Source organism: Ranitomeya imitator, chromosome 7, assembly GCF_032444005.1.
Source record: "Ranitomeya imitator isolate aRanImi1 chromosome 7, aRanImi1.pri, whole genome shotgun sequence".
NCBI classification, from domain to species: Eukaryota; Metazoa; Chordata; class Amphibia; order Anura; family Dendrobatidae; genus Ranitomeya; species Ranitomeya imitator.
Genome location: NC_091288.1, coordinates 17,548,155 through 17,566,545, shown reverse-complemented (window position 1 = coordinate 17,566,545; position 18,391 = coordinate 17,548,155). Strand labels below are relative to the sequence as shown.

Genomic DNA, 18,391 nt, shown 5'->3' with positions numbered 1-18,391 from the left:
GGGGAACTGGCTGGCTCTCTTATAGGGGCACTGCTATGAAGGCACTGGCTGGCCTGTTATGGAGGCACTGGCTGGCACTGTTATGGGGCACTGGCATGGGGGTTCTAGCTGTCACTGGTATGGAGGCACTGGCTGGCACTGTTATGGGACTCTGGCTGGCACTGTTATGGGGCACTGGCTGGCACTGTTATGGGGGCACTAGCTGTCACTGGTATGGAGGCACTGGCTGGTACTGTTATGGAGGCACTGGCTGGCACTGTTATGGGGCACTGGCTGGCACTGTTATGGGGCACTAGCTGTCACTGGTATGGAGGCACTGGCTGGCACTGGTATGGGGTACTGGCTGGCTCTGGTATGGAGGCACTGGCTGGCACTGGCATGGGGGAACTGGCTGGCTCTGTTATAGGGCACTGCTATGAAGGCACTGGCTGGCACCATTATGGGACTCTGGCTGGCACTGTTATGGGGCACTTGTCTGGAGGCACTGGCTGGTACTGTTATGGAGGCACTGGCTGGCACTGTTATGGGGCACTGGCTGGCACTGTTATGGGGGCACTAGCTGTCACTGGTATGGAGGCACTGGCTGGCACTGGTATGGGGTACTGGCTGGCTCTGGTATGGAGGCACTGGCTGGCACTGGTATGGGGGAACTGGCTGGCTCTGTTATAGGGCACTGCTTTGAAGGCACTGGCTGGCACCATTATGGGACTCTGGCTGGCACTGTTATGGGGCACTTGTCTGGAGGCACTGGCTGGTACTGTTATGGGGGCACCAGAGTGACGTTTCATGATCTATATAAAAGTAATGGACTTTCCATGTGGTCATAATATTTCTTAGCATTTCTGCAATTCTGCAACTTGCAGTTCTTCAAAAGCAAGAAAGTTATCCCTGACACATGGCATGGCTTTTGTCATGGCTGTTTCTTTGCCGATAGTGATCATTTAACCTCATATTCCCTTTTTCTTGCCTCGAGCGGCTCTGAATAATATCTGGTTATACACCCTGGTTCTGTATAGCCCTTTAAGGGTGCATTCAGACGACCGTAAAAATCAGACTGTAATGCATGGAGAGGCCGGGGGTCTCCAGACCGGAGCGTGACTGCTTCATATATTTCTATGACGCTGTCACGCTATAGACCCATCGGCCTCTCCGTGCATTACAGTCCGATTTACACAAATGCACCCTTCATGTCATTCCTATACTATCCCCAACTGACCACGATGCCCGCGTGTAACAGCAATGTCACCTATAATAAAACTCACGCATCCTCCTCTCCGGTGGCCGCAGGGATGTGACTCAAATGAAGTCATAGTTCCTGTAGCCGGAGTGAGAAATGACCCACGGATGCGGCACGGAGGGGCTCAAACAGCATGGCCTTAGCACCACGGGGCCGCGGCTTGTACTGCAGCCATCACGACAGATTAATATTCAGCGCCGGGACTCGTAATATTCATATATTTGGATTTAAAAGCTCTGTCAATATGGCACAAAGGTCCCGGCATCTCGGATGACATAGGCTTGTCTTTCTCAGCAATGTGAAGGGTATTAAAAGGTGACGAACACTATGGCATTAAGAATATCACTGAGACACATGCATGATTAAAACCTAAAAAATAAAAAGCATTTTTGTTTAATTTCGAGGCACAGCACCACTCTTATCTACAGGCTGTGCTGGGTATTGCAGCTCAGCCCCATCAGGTGTATCTCAGACATAGACCATGGCAGAGAGCGGCCCGTCACAGCCAGCCCCATCAGGTGTATCTCAGACATAGACCATGGCAGAGAGCGGCCCGGTCACAGCCAGCCCCATCAGGTGTATCTCAGACATAGACTATGGCAGAGAGCGGCCCGTCACAGCCAGCCCCATCAGGTGTATCTCAGACATAGACCATGGCAGAGAGCGGCCCGTCACAGCCAGCCCCATCAGGTGTATCTCAGACATAGACCATGGCAGAGAGTGTCCCAAAGCCAAAGCCATCCTCAGGACGTGTCTTCAGAATTTGAGGAGCAGAAACCCCTTTATGTACCTAAGGAGCCTGTTTGCTAAGAGACTGAGGTCTTTTATATGAAACTTTTTTTCCCCCACTTATATTTTAATGTTTTTGTGACTTGACGTGTGAATTATTCGACACTGGAAGCTGCAAAATAAAAAAAAAAAACTGTTCAATTTGTGATAAAATAATCAACACAGATTACAGCCATGCCGTGCGGACCGACGGTGAGACCTCCGGGGATGTAACCTGGGAGGACTATGTTCATAGACCAGATGACATTAGGATAAAAATCAGCGAAGGATTGTGTGCCGCCGCCGCCACCACTAAATACGAGGTGGAGCTGCAAAAGGACGGAACTGCAGACGCCGCAAATCAAGAATTACGCACCACGGGGCTTCGGTAATGCAGGAGGAAAAACTTTTGTTTCGGGGTGAGTTTTAAATAGGAGCTGATTACACCCAGCAGTGCCATTACTACACGAACCAGGGGAGAAGCAAATGGAGATTTATCCAGTTTAGCAAAAAATTTGCCCTGACAAATACTACGGAAGAAGTGAATGAGATCACTGGAAACTGGACGGCGGTGATCGGAGGACAAAGCCCGGTGATCGGAGGACAAAGCCCGGTGATCGGAGGACAAAGCCCGATCATGTCACTTGGTTACATCTCAGCATTGCAAAGGGTCCTGACGTATGTAACCGACAGAGGCCGTGTAGTCTCATCTGTCACCCGCACGCTCCCGTCTATAAAAGATTTTTATGTAATGGTCAGACGGATGTCTAAAAACTTGCATGCAATATCAATTTTTATTTTTTACTTTTTTTGTTATTCATGATCAAAAGTAAGAAAACAAAAAACAAACTTTTACCATAATGTGGACGGCCCCTTTAACAGATTTGTGATGAAGCACGACAACTAATTTGACGAGACAGTGCAGATTTCACTCTGTACGACGCTTTCGCACACTTGCCGGCGCTCGGTTGACGCGTGTCTACGCTGAGGATCTTTTGTTTCATAGAAGAGAAATTAGCGTTACACAGCTTATAATTTTCTCTTAATTCACTAATCCATTTCCAGCCACCTCGGAAAATCTGCAGTTTTATTCCTCTTGTTTGGAAATCTTTACATTAAACAGTTCCCATGCGGCGCCGCAATAACATGAAATTATCGCCCTTTAATTCCAGCACTTAAACGAGATGTCGCTGTCACATTAAAACGAACCGATCAACGAAATGATTTTACATAATGGCTGAAACCAATTAGGAGCGACGAAGCTGAAAATGGATGAGGTTATCCAACGCCGCCGCACCAACACGAGTCAACAGTGTTGACAACAACTTCTCCGAAGATCCGCACTTTGTCCCCCCGCTGCAAATAAATCTGGAGGCAGAAGGTGAAAAGTGTCATATCTATCGTCTGATCACAGCGCGCGAATCCTCCCAGGCCATCTTATCACGCGAGTGATCCATCAAATATTGTACGGGGCCGTGATCATTACTGCCGTAATAAGTGGTACTTGTATTATACTTCAGAGCTGCACTCACTATTCTGCTGGTGCAGTCACTGTGTACATACATTACATTACTGATCCTGAGTTGCATCCTATATTATACTCCAGAGCTGCACTCACTATTCTGCTGGTGCAGTCACTGTGTACATACATTAAATTACGGATCCTGAGTTACATCCTGCATTATACTCCAGAGCTGCACTCACTAAGGATCAATACAGGATCAGTAATGTAATGTAGGTACACAGTGACTGCACCAGCAGAATAGTGAGTGCAGCTCTGGAGTATAATACAGGATGTAACTCAGGATCAGTAATGTAATGTATGTACACAGTGACTGCACCAGCAGAATAGTGAGTGCAGCTCTGGAGTATAATGCAGGATGTAACTCAGGATCAGTAATGTAATGTATGTACACAGTGACTGCACCAGCAGAATAGTGAGTGCAGCTCTGGAGTATAATACAAGATGTAACTCAGGATCAGTACAGGATCAGTAATGTAATGTATGTACACAGTGACTGCACCAACAGAATAGTGAGTGCAGCTCTGGGGTATAATACAGGATGTAACTCAGGATCAGTAATGTAATGTATGTGCACAGTGACTGCACCAACAGAATAGTGAGTGCAGCTCTGGGGTATAAAACAGGATGTAACTCCGGATCAGTAATGTAATGTATGTGCACAGTGACTGCACCAGCAGAATAGTGAGTGCAGCTCTGGGGTATAATACAGTATGTAACCCAGGATCAGTAATGTAATGTATGTACACAGTGACTGCACCAGCAGAATAGTGAGTGCAGCTCTGCAGTATAATACAATAATACAGGCTGTAACTCCGGATCAGTAATGTAATGTATGTACACAGTGAATGCACCAGCAGAATAGTGAGTGCAGCTCTGCAGTATAATACAATAATACAGTATGTAACCCAGGATCAGTAATGTAATGTATGTACACAGTGACTGCACCAGCAGAATAGTGAGTGCAGCTCTGGGGTATAATACAGGATGTAACTCAGGATCAGTAATGTAATGTATGTACACAGTGACTGCACCAACAGAATAGTGAGTGCAGCTCTGGGGTATAATACAGGATGTAACTCAGGATCAGTAATGTAATGTATGTACACAGTGACTGCACCAACAGAATAGTGAGTGCAGCTCTGGGGTATAAAACAGGATGTAACTCCGGATCAGTAATGTAATGTATGTGCACAGTGACTGCACCAGCAGAATAGTGAGTGCAGCTCTGGGGTATAATACAGTATGTAACCCAGGATCAGTAATGTAACGTATGTACACAGTGACTGCACCAGCAGAATAGTGAGTGCAGCTCTGCAGTATAATACAATAATACAGGATGTAACTCCGGATCAGTAATGTAATGTATGTACACAGTGACTGCACCAGCAGAATAGTGAGTGCAGCTCTGCAGTATAATACAATAATACAGTATGTAACCCAGGATCAGTAATGTAATGTATGTACACAGTGACTGCACCAGCAGAATAGTGAGTGCAGCTCTGGAGTGTAATACAGGATGTAACTCAGGATCAGTAATGTATGTACACAGTGACTGCACCAGCAGAATAGTGAGTGCAGCTCTGGAGTATAATACAGGATGTAACTCAGGATCAGTAATGTAATGTATGTACACAGTGACTGCACCAGCAGAATAGTGAGTGCAGCTCTGGGATATAATACAGGATGTAACTCAGGATCAGTAATGTAATGTATGTACACAGTGACTGCACCAGCAGAATAGTGAGTGCAGCTCTGGGGTATAATACAGGATGTAACTCAGGATCAGTAATGTAATGTATGAACACAGTGACTGCACCAGCAGAATAGTGAGTGCAGCTCTGGGGTATAATACAGGATGTAACTCAGGATCAGAAATGTAATGTATGTACACAGTGACTGTACCAGCAGAATAGTGAGTGCAGCTCTGGGGTATAATACAGGAGGTAACTCACGATCAGTACAGGATAGGTAGTATATGAGTGGCATACATTGGGTTTAGTATAATAATGTTCAGTAAGGACACTACGGTAATGGTTGGCACCTGTCTCCTTCCTCTGTCACACGGATTACAATCATTTCTTACATTTAGGATTCTTCCTCCCATGACACAACTAACAGATCTCTCAGTGATTGTTTATGGGGGAGTCAGTACGTGGGTGACGGCTCTTTGAGAAACTTTCCTATTGTCTGCTAAGTGTAAGGCAGCACAATACAGGAGACGTCTGCGGCGTCACATCAGCCGAGGAGAAGCCACGTCTTCTCTTGGTTTCCAGCCACATAATGGAATCTCTCTGAAAGAAGAGAGGATAATACATTGCGCACAGACGCTCAGCTTCAATAAAGTACAGAAAATAAATCTGCTTTATTAATAATTACCACCACTGGTCTTCTGCCGTTCAGAGAGAATAATGGATTTATAGATCAGAAATTTCAGTAAAAACCTATTCTGTCTGCATAGGAAAAAAAACGAGCTGAGATTATCAGAGGTTCATTAGGAGAGACTGCGAGTCTACGGAAATATATTATTTATCGCCTCGAGGTAGAAAATGTTCTAAAGGCAAGATGCAAAATCTTAAAGGGGAACTTCAGAAGTCCCAATGACGGATCCGCTGTATACGAGGCTCACTGAGGACGAAAAGGGCAGATTCTTTAATCTTAAAAAGATATTCGCAGAATCAAAAGTCATCCCCATCCATAGGGTAGAAGAAACCTCTGTGATCGCTGAGGTCTGACCATTGGGACCGCTCAGTGACCCCAAGAACAGAAAATGAAGCGGAGATACGTCTGCTCCATTCATTGTCTACGGGACTGACCGAGGAAGCCGTGTACTGATGATTCCATCATTCTCGCAGTCAATGAATGGAGCGAAGGTGGAGAATCTGGATTTGTAACGCCCCGTCCTCACTACGGCAGAAGTCAGGCCCCGGCCTATGGATAGAGGATAAATTTTAAATCTGAGAATACCCTTTAAGGAACCAACATTTGATGTTGGGGGGTCGCTACAGTATTTGTCCCACTGGGATAACACGGATTTACACACTAAATACATTTATTCTCCAGCCACTGGATAGGTAGCACTAGGGCTCTGACATATGGGAGCCCCACGAATCCCGAGAAGGGGGTCTCAAGTTCCCTATCTGAATGCAGTAACGTTTCCCAGGCTCGCTCATCACTTTATTCCCTTCCATGAAACTGCCATCTCCATTAGACCCATAGAAGTGAATGCAGAGCTACTGACGGTGCATGTGGAGGAGATCTTTATTCACACTTTGGGTCACCGGAAGCAGTGGAGACCGCCAGGAATCACAACTTATACGGTGAAAAAGTAATAAATGTATTTAGAAGGAAAAAAACTTTAAGAGAGTAGTCTTAACTCAGGTGGCGACCGACATCCCCCCAAGATCAGTTGATATCACTGAGGGAAAAAGCAGAAGATTTCCCCCATAGAGGCTGCAAGTGACGGAATGTCCGATGATCACTTATGCACTGATTTACTGACTGATTCTGTATCTGCACTGATGAACACAACTTTCTGATATACTCGCTGCTCCATTTTCTCACCATTTCCACATCTCCGCTGGCTGCCAGTGAATGAAAACATTATTGATTAAATCCATAGGCTGAAAACCTGTGCTGATCGTGTCCCGTACACGCAGCTGCAGGACTTGGTGCAATGTAACAGCACAACGTTCTGTAATAGGACACATAGGATGTAACCAGGGTGGATTTTTAACTCCTGAATGACCGTTCGTTCCCGCAGGAAGGGCAGGTAAGTAAAAGCATAATGAGGTTCTGATGTTACCTGTGTGATGGGGACGTAGAGCGGCTCTGCGGACTGCAGTAAGGTCAGGTTTCCGGACTGGTGTAGGCGACCATCTGGTTTCAGCAGCTCCTTCACTTCCTCTTTGGACTTTTTCTTTGCTTCTTCCTGGCTGCTTTCCTTCATTTCCTCCGTGTCGCTGTGACACTCAAAAAACTCGTCCTCGCTGTCGCTCCAGGAGTCCCAGGATTTGCCCACCTCATACTTATTTTTCTCCGACTCTGCTGCGGAGTTTATGGAATCATTTGCCAGCCGGTGTGTGGCAGAATTCGAGGAGTCGGGAGTACCCCCCTTTTTGACGTTGTCTCTTGCCTTCTTCCTTTCGATGCAGCAGTTCAGCATCTGAAAAGCAGGGAGAAAGTTTTACACGTACGAGGCCAAAAATATCTGTCAACAGGTGGGAAATGGAAAGCGCTTACCTGGAGCTTCTGGTGGAGCAGGCAGCACTTCAGATCTGGGGGTCCGCTAGTTAACCTACAGATGGTGAAAAGTGACGTTAAGCCTCATGTGGCACCGCTCACATTACTGATATATTCTGAGGCTTATCTAAAAATCAATAATAAAGGAACTCAATTAAAAATATCACGTCGTTCTGTGTCTACAGCTCCAATGCAGACCTCTGCGTCTCCACGGGAAGATACAAGAAACCAACTATGTGTAGTCTGATCCTGCCGACATAGGTTCTTTCATCAGTTCCCAACTTTACGCTGTCAGGTTACCAAGAAGAAGAGAACAGATGGAAGAAAGTATAACTGCGGACCCAGACTACGAAGGCTTTGTTTGTTGTCTGTTACCATGGAGACATCTAGGTTTAAATAGGAGCTGTATAAACAAAACTATAGGAAATTGTGAGGTTTTGTTCACATAGGAAAGAAAATTCAACCCGAGATCTGAGCAAGTATTGGCGACCCCGTTCACAAGCATCAAAAACTTTGTGCAAGGGAATATATATTGAGTATATGTATCCTGCTACGTAATCCTCAGATTCTAAAAGGAAAGGATAACAGATTAACTGAAATTATTGATGGCTGTGAAAACTGCACATCTGCTGATCACTTTGCAGCAAAAATAGTTAGAATTTTTTTTGCTGCAAAAAGCACCGCGGATGTGTAGCTTTTCACGCCACGGATGTGGAGCTTTTCACGCCACGGATGTGCAGCTTTTCATGCCACGGATCCAACCATTCAAAGGAGCTAATAAAACTACAAATTTGGCACTGCTCTAATTATACGTAGTTGTAGAAACATTCTGACATCTCTATTATCGCACAATGACCACCATATAAAACAAAACTCAAAAAACAATAGCTGAATTGCATTTTATTCCCCATTTCAAACGACTTGGAATTTTTTAAAAATGTTTTACTTCAGCAAATTTTATGGTAAAGTGAATGGCGTCACTCAAAACTACAAATTCTCTCGCAGAAAACAAGTTCTCGTATGGCGACTTGGATGGAAAAATTTAAAAAGTTATGGCTCTTGGAAGAAGGGAAAGGTGAAAAATAACGAGAGGACAAAATTAAAAAATGGCAGGGTCGCGAGGATATGCCTTCACTTTATGATTGGTGAGGGTCTGATCTTCACGAGCCCATAAGGTCCGAGAGCCCAAGGGCACTGTTTACATGACGAGTGCAGGTCCAAGGACGTGGATCCCCACCGATCATCAGGTGACAGCTCTAGACATCCTATTTTTAAGACAGTAATACCCCTTTAAGAATGGATGACTGCTCGCTCGCATATCTCCAGCACTAGGAACATTTCGGACTATCCACGTACATTTGTGTGGGCGATTTTAGCAGCTGCTCTTATAATGTTGCTGCACTTTTCATAGCGTTGCATATGTATAACCTACATAACCGTGACGTGCTGGGACTATTCACAGCGACACAACTCCTCTGCACAAAGCAGAAGACGAGGCGGTGATTAATATACGCACCCCGGGACCAGGTGATTGTTCTCCCACCGATAGCGCATCTCCAGCACAAACTCTTGCCACAGGTGCGCCACCCCTCGCACCCCTCCGTGGTAGAAGTTGACCATACAGAGACACAGCGCCAGCTTGTAGGTCAGGCTGTCGGACGGCGCCGACTTCAGCTGGCTGTACAGGTTCTGCGCACAGAGAAGCGATTACACCAGACATACATAATTCACGCACTTCACAATGATTCCAGCATTGTTGCATTACAAATGAGTCCGTCTGATAGCGGAGGACAGATGGCCGGGAATATTCAGAACATCAGAACCAAGCGCCGGCAAAACAAAATCCGCATCTCATTTATAGTGACAGTAGGGAGATATTCATCTAATCTAAATACCAGATAATGGAGGACATAATGGAGGCAAGGAACTGTGAATGTGGGGCGAGACAAATTTATTGAGGGGTTTAGACACTGTTTTCAACTTCCTCAGCAATACCGAAAGTATTTAGCAAAAGGCTAAGAAAGTGCACTTTTATTTTTTACATTACATACTCCAGAGCTGCACTCACTATTCTGCTAGTGCAGTCACTGTGTACATACATTACATTACTGATCCTGAGTTACATCCTGTATTATACCCCAGAGCTGCACTCACTATTCTGCTGGTGCAGTCACTGTGTACATACATTACATTACTGATCCTGAGTTACATCCTGTATTATACCCCAGAGCTGCACTCACTATTCTGCTGGTGCAGTCACTGTGTACATACATTACATTACTGATCCTGAGTTACATCCTGTATTATACTCCAGAGCTGCACTCACTATTCTGCTGGTGCAGTCACTGTGTACATACATTACATTACTGATCCTGAGTTACATCCTGTATTATACCCCAGAGCTGCACTCACTATTCTGCTGGTGCAGTCACTGTGTACACACATTACATTACTGATCCTGAGTTACATCCTGTATTATACCCCAGAGCTGCACTCACTATTCTGCTGGTGCAGTCACTGTGTACATACATTACATTACTGATCCTGAGTTACATCCTGTATTATACTCCAGAGCTGCACTCACTATTCTGCTGGTGCAGTCACTGTGTACATACATTACATTACTGATCCTGAGTTACATCCTGTATTATACCCCAGAGCTGCACTCACTATTCTGCTGGTGCAGTCACTGTGTACATACATTACATTACTGATCCTGAGTTACATCCTGTATTATACCCCAGAGCTGCACTCACTATTCTGCTGGTGCAGTCACTGTGTACATACATTACATTACTGATCCTGAGTTACATCCTGTATTATACTCCAGAGCTGCACTCACTATTCTGCTGGTGCAGTCACTGTGTACATACATTATATTACTGATCCTGAGTTACATCCTGTATTATACCCCAGAGCTGCACTCACTATTCTGCTGGTGCAGTCACTGTGTACATACATTACTGATCCTGAGTTACATCCTGTATTATACTCCAGAGCTGCACGCACTATTCTGCTGGTGCAGTCACTGTGTACATACATTACATTACTGATCCTGAGTAACATCTTGTATTACACTCCAGAGCTGCACTCACTATTCTGCTGGTGCAGTCACTGTATACATACATTACATTACTGATCCTGAGTTACTTCCTGTATTATACTCCAGAGCTGCACTCACTATTCTGCTGGTGCAGTCACTGTGTACATACATTACATTACTGATCCTGAGTTACACCCTGTATTATACTCCAGAGCTGCACTCACTATTCTGCTGGTGCAGTCACTGTGTACATACATTACATTACTGATCCTGAGTTACATCCTGTATTATACCCCAGAGCTGCACTCAATATTCTGCTGGTGCAGTCACTGTGTACATACATTACATTACTGATTCTGAGTTACATCCTTTATTATACTCCAGAGCTGCACTCACTATTCTGCTAGTGCAGTCACTGTGTACATACATTACATTACTGATCCTGAGTTACCTCCTGTATTATACCCCAGAGCTGCACTCACTATTCTGCAGTATATGATAAGTAATGTAATGTATGTACACAGTGACGGCACCAGCAGAATAGTGAGTGCAGCTCTGGAATATAATGCAGGAGGCAACTCAGGATCAGTAATGTAATGTATGTACACAGTGACTGCACCAGCAGAATAGTGAGTTTAGCTCTATAGTATAATACAGGATGTAACTCAGGATCAGTAATGTATGTACACAGTGACTGCACCAGCAGAATAGTGAGTGCAGCTCTGGAGTATAATACAGGATGTAACTCAGGATCAGTAATGTAATGTATGTACACAGTGACTGCACCAGCAGAATAGTGAGTACAGCTCTGGGGTATAATACAGGATATAGCTCAGGATCAGTAATGTAATTTATGTACACAGTGACTGCACCAGCAGAATAGTGAGTGCAGCTCTGGGGTATAATACAGGATGTAACTCAGGATCAGTAATGTAATGTATGTACACAGTGACTGCACCAGCAGAATAGTGAGTGCAGCTCTGGAGTATAATACAGGATGTAACTCAGGATCAGTAATGTAATGTATGTACACAGTGACTGCACCAGCAGAATAGTGAGTGCAGCTCTGGAGTATAATACAGGATGTAACTCAGGATCAGTAATGTAATGTATGTACACAGTGACTGCACCAGCAGAATAGTGAGTGCAGCTCTGGGGTATAATACAGGATGTAACTCAGGATCAGTAATGTAATGTATGTACACAGTGACTGCACCAGCAGAATAGTGAGTGCAGCTCTGGAGTATAATACAGGATGTAACTCAGGATCAGTAATGTAATGTATGTACACAGTGACTGTACCAGCAGAATAGTGAGTGCAGCTCTGGAGTATAATACAGGATGTAACTCAGGATCAGTAATGTAATGTATGTACACAGTGACTGCACCAGCAGAATAGTGAGTGCAGCTCTGGAGTATAATACAGGATGTAACTCAGGATCAGTAATGTAATGTATGTACACAGTGACTGTACCAGCAGAATAGTGAGTGCAGCTCTGGAGTATAATACAGGATGTAACTCAGGATCAGTAATGTAATGTATGTACACAGTGACTGCACCAGCAGAATAGTGAGTGCAGCTCTGGGGTATAATACAGGATGTAACTCAGGATCAGTAATGTAATGTATGTACACAGTGACTGCACCAGCAGAATAGTGAGTGCAGCTCTGGAGTATAATACAGGATGTAACTCAGGATCAGTAATGTAATGTATGTACACAGTGACTGCACCAGCAGAATAGTGAGTGCAGCTCTGGAGTATAATACAGGATGTAACTCAGGATCAGTAATGTAATGTATGTACACAGTGACTGTACTAGCACAATTGTGAGTGCAGATTTGGAGTGTAATAGAGGATATAACTCAGGATTAGGACAGAACACCTAATGCACAAAATTTGGAAAATTGCTTCCTATGTAGCCTTAATGGAATTTACTAGATTTTTTAAAAATATATTTTTTTGTCCCTAGCGCATACACTACGTTATACACTTTCTTTGCATATGAGAAATGTAATGATGACACTTCCCTACAACATGACTTACATAGTCCTCGCTCTCTGCCTGTGCTGCAGTATCACTATTGGAGACACTGGTCCTGGACTCTGCTCCATCAAGGGATTTTGCATCTGGAAATAGAAACTTCAAGAAAAAAAGCAAATATTTCAGTATTCACAAGACTGTGCAAGTCTGTCCCAATTACAGTTTCTTCAATTTGAGATCTGTGATATGCAACAGTATGAAGAATGGAAAAGAACTGCAAACATGCACTCCAGAAAAAGTGATCATCAGAAAATCACCTATTGATAAAATCAGATTTTTATGTTAAATGCATTTTTTTATTTTGGCTTTTTTTCACATAGCACAGTCTGTACTAAAAATAAAAATGTGTCATCTTGTAATTCTCATATTGACCACTTAAACGTATTATTGTTTGCCACAATGGTCGGATACAGAGCCTATCTTTTGTATTTAAGCATCTAAAGAACATGTGCAAAGGTCATTGAGAATGGAGGGGGAGGAGGTGAGCTGTGACATCACATACTGTGATTGTCGGAGTCTGTGTTATCTACTGTATATAGAATTGTAGAACGTAGTGTGCTCGGAGGAGGAGAGCTGTGACATTGTTTATTGTGAATGGTGGATACTGTGTTATCTACTGTATATAGAGGTGATATCAGTTAATGTACAGGAGGTGGAGGTGAGCTGTGACATCACCTATTGTGATTGGTGGATCCTGTGTTATCTACTGTATATAGAGGTGTTATCAGTCATTGTACAGGAGGAGGTGAGCTGTGACATCACCTATTGTGAATGGTGGATCTTGTGTTATCTACTGTATATAGAGGTGATATCAGTCATTGTACAGGAGGAGGAGGTGAGTTGTGGCATCACCTTTTGTGAATGATAGATCCTGTGTTATATACTGTATATAGAGGTGTTATCAGTCATTGTACAGGAGGAGGAGGTGAGCTGTGACATCACCTATTGTGAATGGTGGATCCTGTGTTATCTACTGTATATAGAGGTGTTATCAGTCATTGTACAGGAGGAGGTGAGCTGTGACATCACCTTTTGTGAATGATAGATCCTGTGTTATCTACTGTATATAGAGGTGTTATCAGTTATTGTACAGGAGGTGGAGGTGAGCTGTGACATCACCTATTGTGATTGGTGGATCCTTTGTTATCTACTGTATATAGAGGTGTTATCAGTCATTGTACAGGAGGAGGAGGTGAGCTGTGACATCACCTATTGTGAATGGTGGATCCTGTGTTATCTACTGTATATAGAGGTGTTATCAGTCATTATACAGGAGGAGGTGAGCTGTGACATCACCTATTGTGATTGGTGGATCCTGTGTTATCTACTGTATATAGAGGTGTTATCAGTCATTGTACAGGAGGAGGTGAGTTGTGACATCACCTATTGTGAATGGTGGATCTTGTGTTATCTACTGTATAGAGGAGGTGTTATCAGTCATTGTTCAGGAGGGGGAGGAGGTGAGCTGTGACATCACCTAATGTGAATGGTGGATCCTGTGTTATCAGCTGTATGTAGAGGTGTTATCAGTCATTGTACAGGAGGAGGAGGTGAGCTGTGACATCACCTATTGTGAATGGTGGAGTCTGTTTTATCTACTGTATGCAGAGGTGTTATCAGTCATTGTACAGGAGGAGGAGGTGAGCTGTGACATCACCTATTGTGAATGGTGGAGTCTGTTATCTACTGTATATAGAGGTGTTATCAGTCATTGTACAGTAGGAGGTGAGTTGTGACATCACCTGTTGTGAATGGTGGATCCTGTGTTATCTACTGTATATAGAGGTGTTATCAGTCATTGTACAGGAGGAGGAGGTGAGCTGTGACATCACCTACTGTCAATGGTGGCTCCTGTGTTGTCTACTGTATAGAGAGGTGTTATCAGTCATTGTTCAGGAGGGGGAGGAGGTGAGCTGTGACATCACCTATTGTGAATGGTGGATCCTGTGTTATCTACTGTATATAAAGGTGTTATCAGTCATTGTACAGGAGGGGGAGGTGAGCTGTGACATCACCTATTGTGAATGGTGGATCCTGTGTTATCTACTGTACATAGAGGTGTTATCAGTCATTGTACAGGAGGTGGAGGTGAGCTGTGATATCACCTATTGTGAATGGTGGATCCTGTGTTATCTACTGTATATAGAGGTGTTATCAGTCATTGTACAGGAGGGGGAGGTGAGCTGTGACATCACCTATTGTGAATGGTGGATCCTGTGTTATCTACTGTATATAGAGGTGTTATCAGTCATTGTACAGGAGGGGGAGGTGAGCTGTGACATTACATATTGTGAATGGTGGATCCTGTGTTATCTGCTGAATATAGAGGTGATGTCACTCAATGTAAACGAGATGAGCTGTGATGTCGCCTATTGTGATTGGCAGATCCTGTGTTATCAGCTGTGTACACAGATGTTATCAGTCATTGGAATTCCGCCTCTACTGATAATAAGCTCCTGTAAACTCTTTCTGCAAGTACATGAAGCTAAAGTCTAAATAAGCCCAAGTGGCTTTTTTTTTTAATAAAGACCATAATATTAAAAAAAAAGTAAGATAAAAATCTGATTTAAACAATAAGTCATTTTCCGACGATAGCTTCCCTTTAAGTGTTGCCGTCCTCTTACAGAACCTTTTACGTTTTCGGCTTCCGTTACTTCTAGATTTCAGATTACTGTTCTGCAGACATACGCAACTATGAATCCCCCCATGCTACATTTCATGGCCCCCTGATGCCCATTTGGCTCTTATTCTCACTTTATCAGATGAAAATTTAACAATTGAGATGGAAAATTTACATTTTTCATTTAGTTACATGATAATTCTGCACACAGACATATTCTCTTAAGAAAGATAAAAATGCACTTTTACTTTCTTACATATTCAGGTTTTCTTAAAGGAGCTGTCCACTACTCAAACAACCGCTTCACAATCGCTAAGTTTCCTCCCAGCAAAATAATAACATCTATACTCATTTCCGGTACCGGCGTCGTTCCAGCGATGTCAGCACTGACTCTCCCAGTGACTGCGGGGCATTATTATGATAGAAAGATAATAGATAGATGATAGCTAGATAGATGATAGATAGATAGATAATAGATAGATGATAGATAATAGATTGATAACAAATAAATAGATAGATAATAGATAGATAGATAATAGATGATAGATAGATAATAGACAGATAGATAGATGATAGATAATAAATGATAGATAATAGATAGATGACAGACAGATTAATAGATAGATAGATAGATAGATAGATGATAGATCGATGATAGATAATAGATAGATAGATAGATGATAGATAGATTAATAGATAATTGATAGATAATAGATAGATAGATAATAGATAGATGATAGATAATAGATAGATGATAGATATATATAGATAATAGATATAGATGATAGAAACATTAATAGATAGATAGATAATAGATAAATGATAGATAATAGATAAATGACAGACAGATTAATAGATAGATAGATAATAGATAGATGATAGATAGATGATAGATTAATAGATAGATAGATGATAGATCGATGATAGATAATAGATAGATTAATAGATAAATAGATAGATAATTGATAGATAAATGATAGATGATAGATAGATAGATAGATAGATAGATAGATAGATAGATAGATAGATAGATAGATAGATGATAGATCGATGATAGATAATAGATAGATTAATAGATAAATAGATAGATAATTGATAGATAGATGATAGATAGATAATAGATAGATAATAGATAGATAGATAGATAGATAGATAGATAGAGGATAGATGATAGATAATAGATAGATAATAGATAGATAGATAGATAGAGGATAGATGATAGATAGATAGATAATGGATAGATGATAGATACACGGCCTTCCCTGTAATCGGCTCTCTGCCTTCTCGCTGATGTTACGGTGACAGATACGCGTCGGGTATAAATAACTTTCTTACGCATTTGCCAGATTTCAGAAGCGGAGAGAAACGTTTCTCGCGCCATCACATTCCCGATATATTCGGGAGGCAGAGCCGTTAACAAGGTAAACAACAGATATGATTAATTCGCGCTCAAGCAACACTACAGCACCTCCTAATTAACACATGTATTAGCTGTGAAGATGGATTTGGTAAATTAGGGTCACGCTGAGTAAAGTAGAGGAATTAAAAAAAAAAACATCTAAAAATAAAAACTAAATTTATGAAAGTTCAGTGCGAAACCTACAAATAAAATAGCGTTCAGGACATCGTTGCTCAGAGGGGTCTCGTCTGCCCCTCGGTGCTTGCGGATCTTCTTCCTGGCGCTGCTGACCATGCCGGTGACGGACAGCTTGTGTATGGGGACTGGTGCCGGCTCGGTGAGCTTGGAGAGAGCCTGGCCAATGTCAGCGGCGTCTGTAAGGAGAGACACAGAGGACGCTGAATGCGGAGCCCGACGGCACAGAAATGTTTAGCAACCCGATCATTCTGCCTGACACTAAATCCTGACATCTCACTAATATTTTTTTTTATCACATTTAATACAATTCCTCCAGTGACCGGGGGTAAAAATATACATAAATAGCCTGACCGGAAAAGTGTGCAGCCTAGAAAACCCACTTCCTCATCTATCTATTAAAGGGAACCTGTCACCCCCAAAATCGAAGATGAGCTAAGCCCACCGGCATCAGGGGCTTATCTACAGTATTCTGTAATGCATTCTGTAATGCTGTAGATAAGCCCCCGATGTATCCTGAAAGATGAGAAAAAGAGGTTAGATTATACTCACCCAGGGGCGGTCCTGCTGCTGGTCCGGTCCGGTGCCTCCTATCTTCATCAGATGACGTCCTCTTCTGGTCTGCACGCTGCGGCTCCGGCACAGCCGTACTTTGTCTGCCCTGTTGAGGGCAGAGTAAAGTACTGCAGTGCACAGGCGCTGGGAAAGGTCAGAGAGGCCCAGCACCTGCGCACTGCAGTACTTTGCTCTGCCCTCATCATCACTTCATCGTAAGATGGGAGGCCCCGGACCCCGACGACCATCATACCGGGACCGACCCTGGGTGAGTATAATCTAACCTCCTTTTCTCATCTTTCAGGATACAACGGGGCTTATCTACATCATTCCAGAATGCATTAAAGAATGCTGTCGATAAGCCCCTGATGCCGGTGGGCTTACTTCACCCTCGATTTTGGGGGTAACAGATTCCCTTTAACACGAGCAAAGAGAAGACCTCCAAGGGTCAGCCCAGTGATCCATAAGAATTGCAATTCCTCTTTCCACCTGCAGAGGCACTGCAAAGAATCTGAAATATCTGCCAATATCCTCATTCTTGCCTTTCAATGGTATACAAGCCTTAAAGGGGTTGTCCACCTTTAGTAACATTTTTTTTTCTTACTTAAATGAAAGTATTTTTTTGCTGAAACCCAATTGCAAAAATGATTTTTACCCCCAAATACATGCATTTAAGTAAAGAAATAAAAAAATTAAATTGCCTCTTTAAGCTCTTCAGATCATTATTTGCATAGGGCCAACTCATGTGGTAGCCCAGGGCTAATGGTC

The 18,391-nt window shown here is 43.1% G+C and overlaps 1 protein-coding gene across 1 annotated transcript in view; it reads right to left on the bottom strand.

Moving 5' to 3' along the window:
- Positions 1-18,391, bottom strand: part of RAB3GAP1 (RAB3 GTPase activating protein catalytic subunit 1) — a 126,296-nt gene that overhangs the window by 44,999 nt on the left and 62,906 nt on the right. Inside the window, exons 13-17 of the mRNA XM_069732849.1 lie at positions 17,078-17,247; positions 12,858-12,953; positions 9,286-9,458; positions 7,770-7,824; positions 7,333-7,692 (exon numbers count right to left, since the gene is read on the bottom strand). Coding sequence (XP_069588950.1) covers positions 7,333-7,692; positions 7,770-7,824; positions 9,286-9,458; positions 12,858-12,953; positions 17,078-17,247 — 854 coding nt within the window. The remainder of the gene's footprint in view (positions 1-7,332; positions 7,693-7,769; positions 7,825-9,285; positions 9,459-12,857; positions 12,954-17,077; positions 17,248-18,391) is intronic.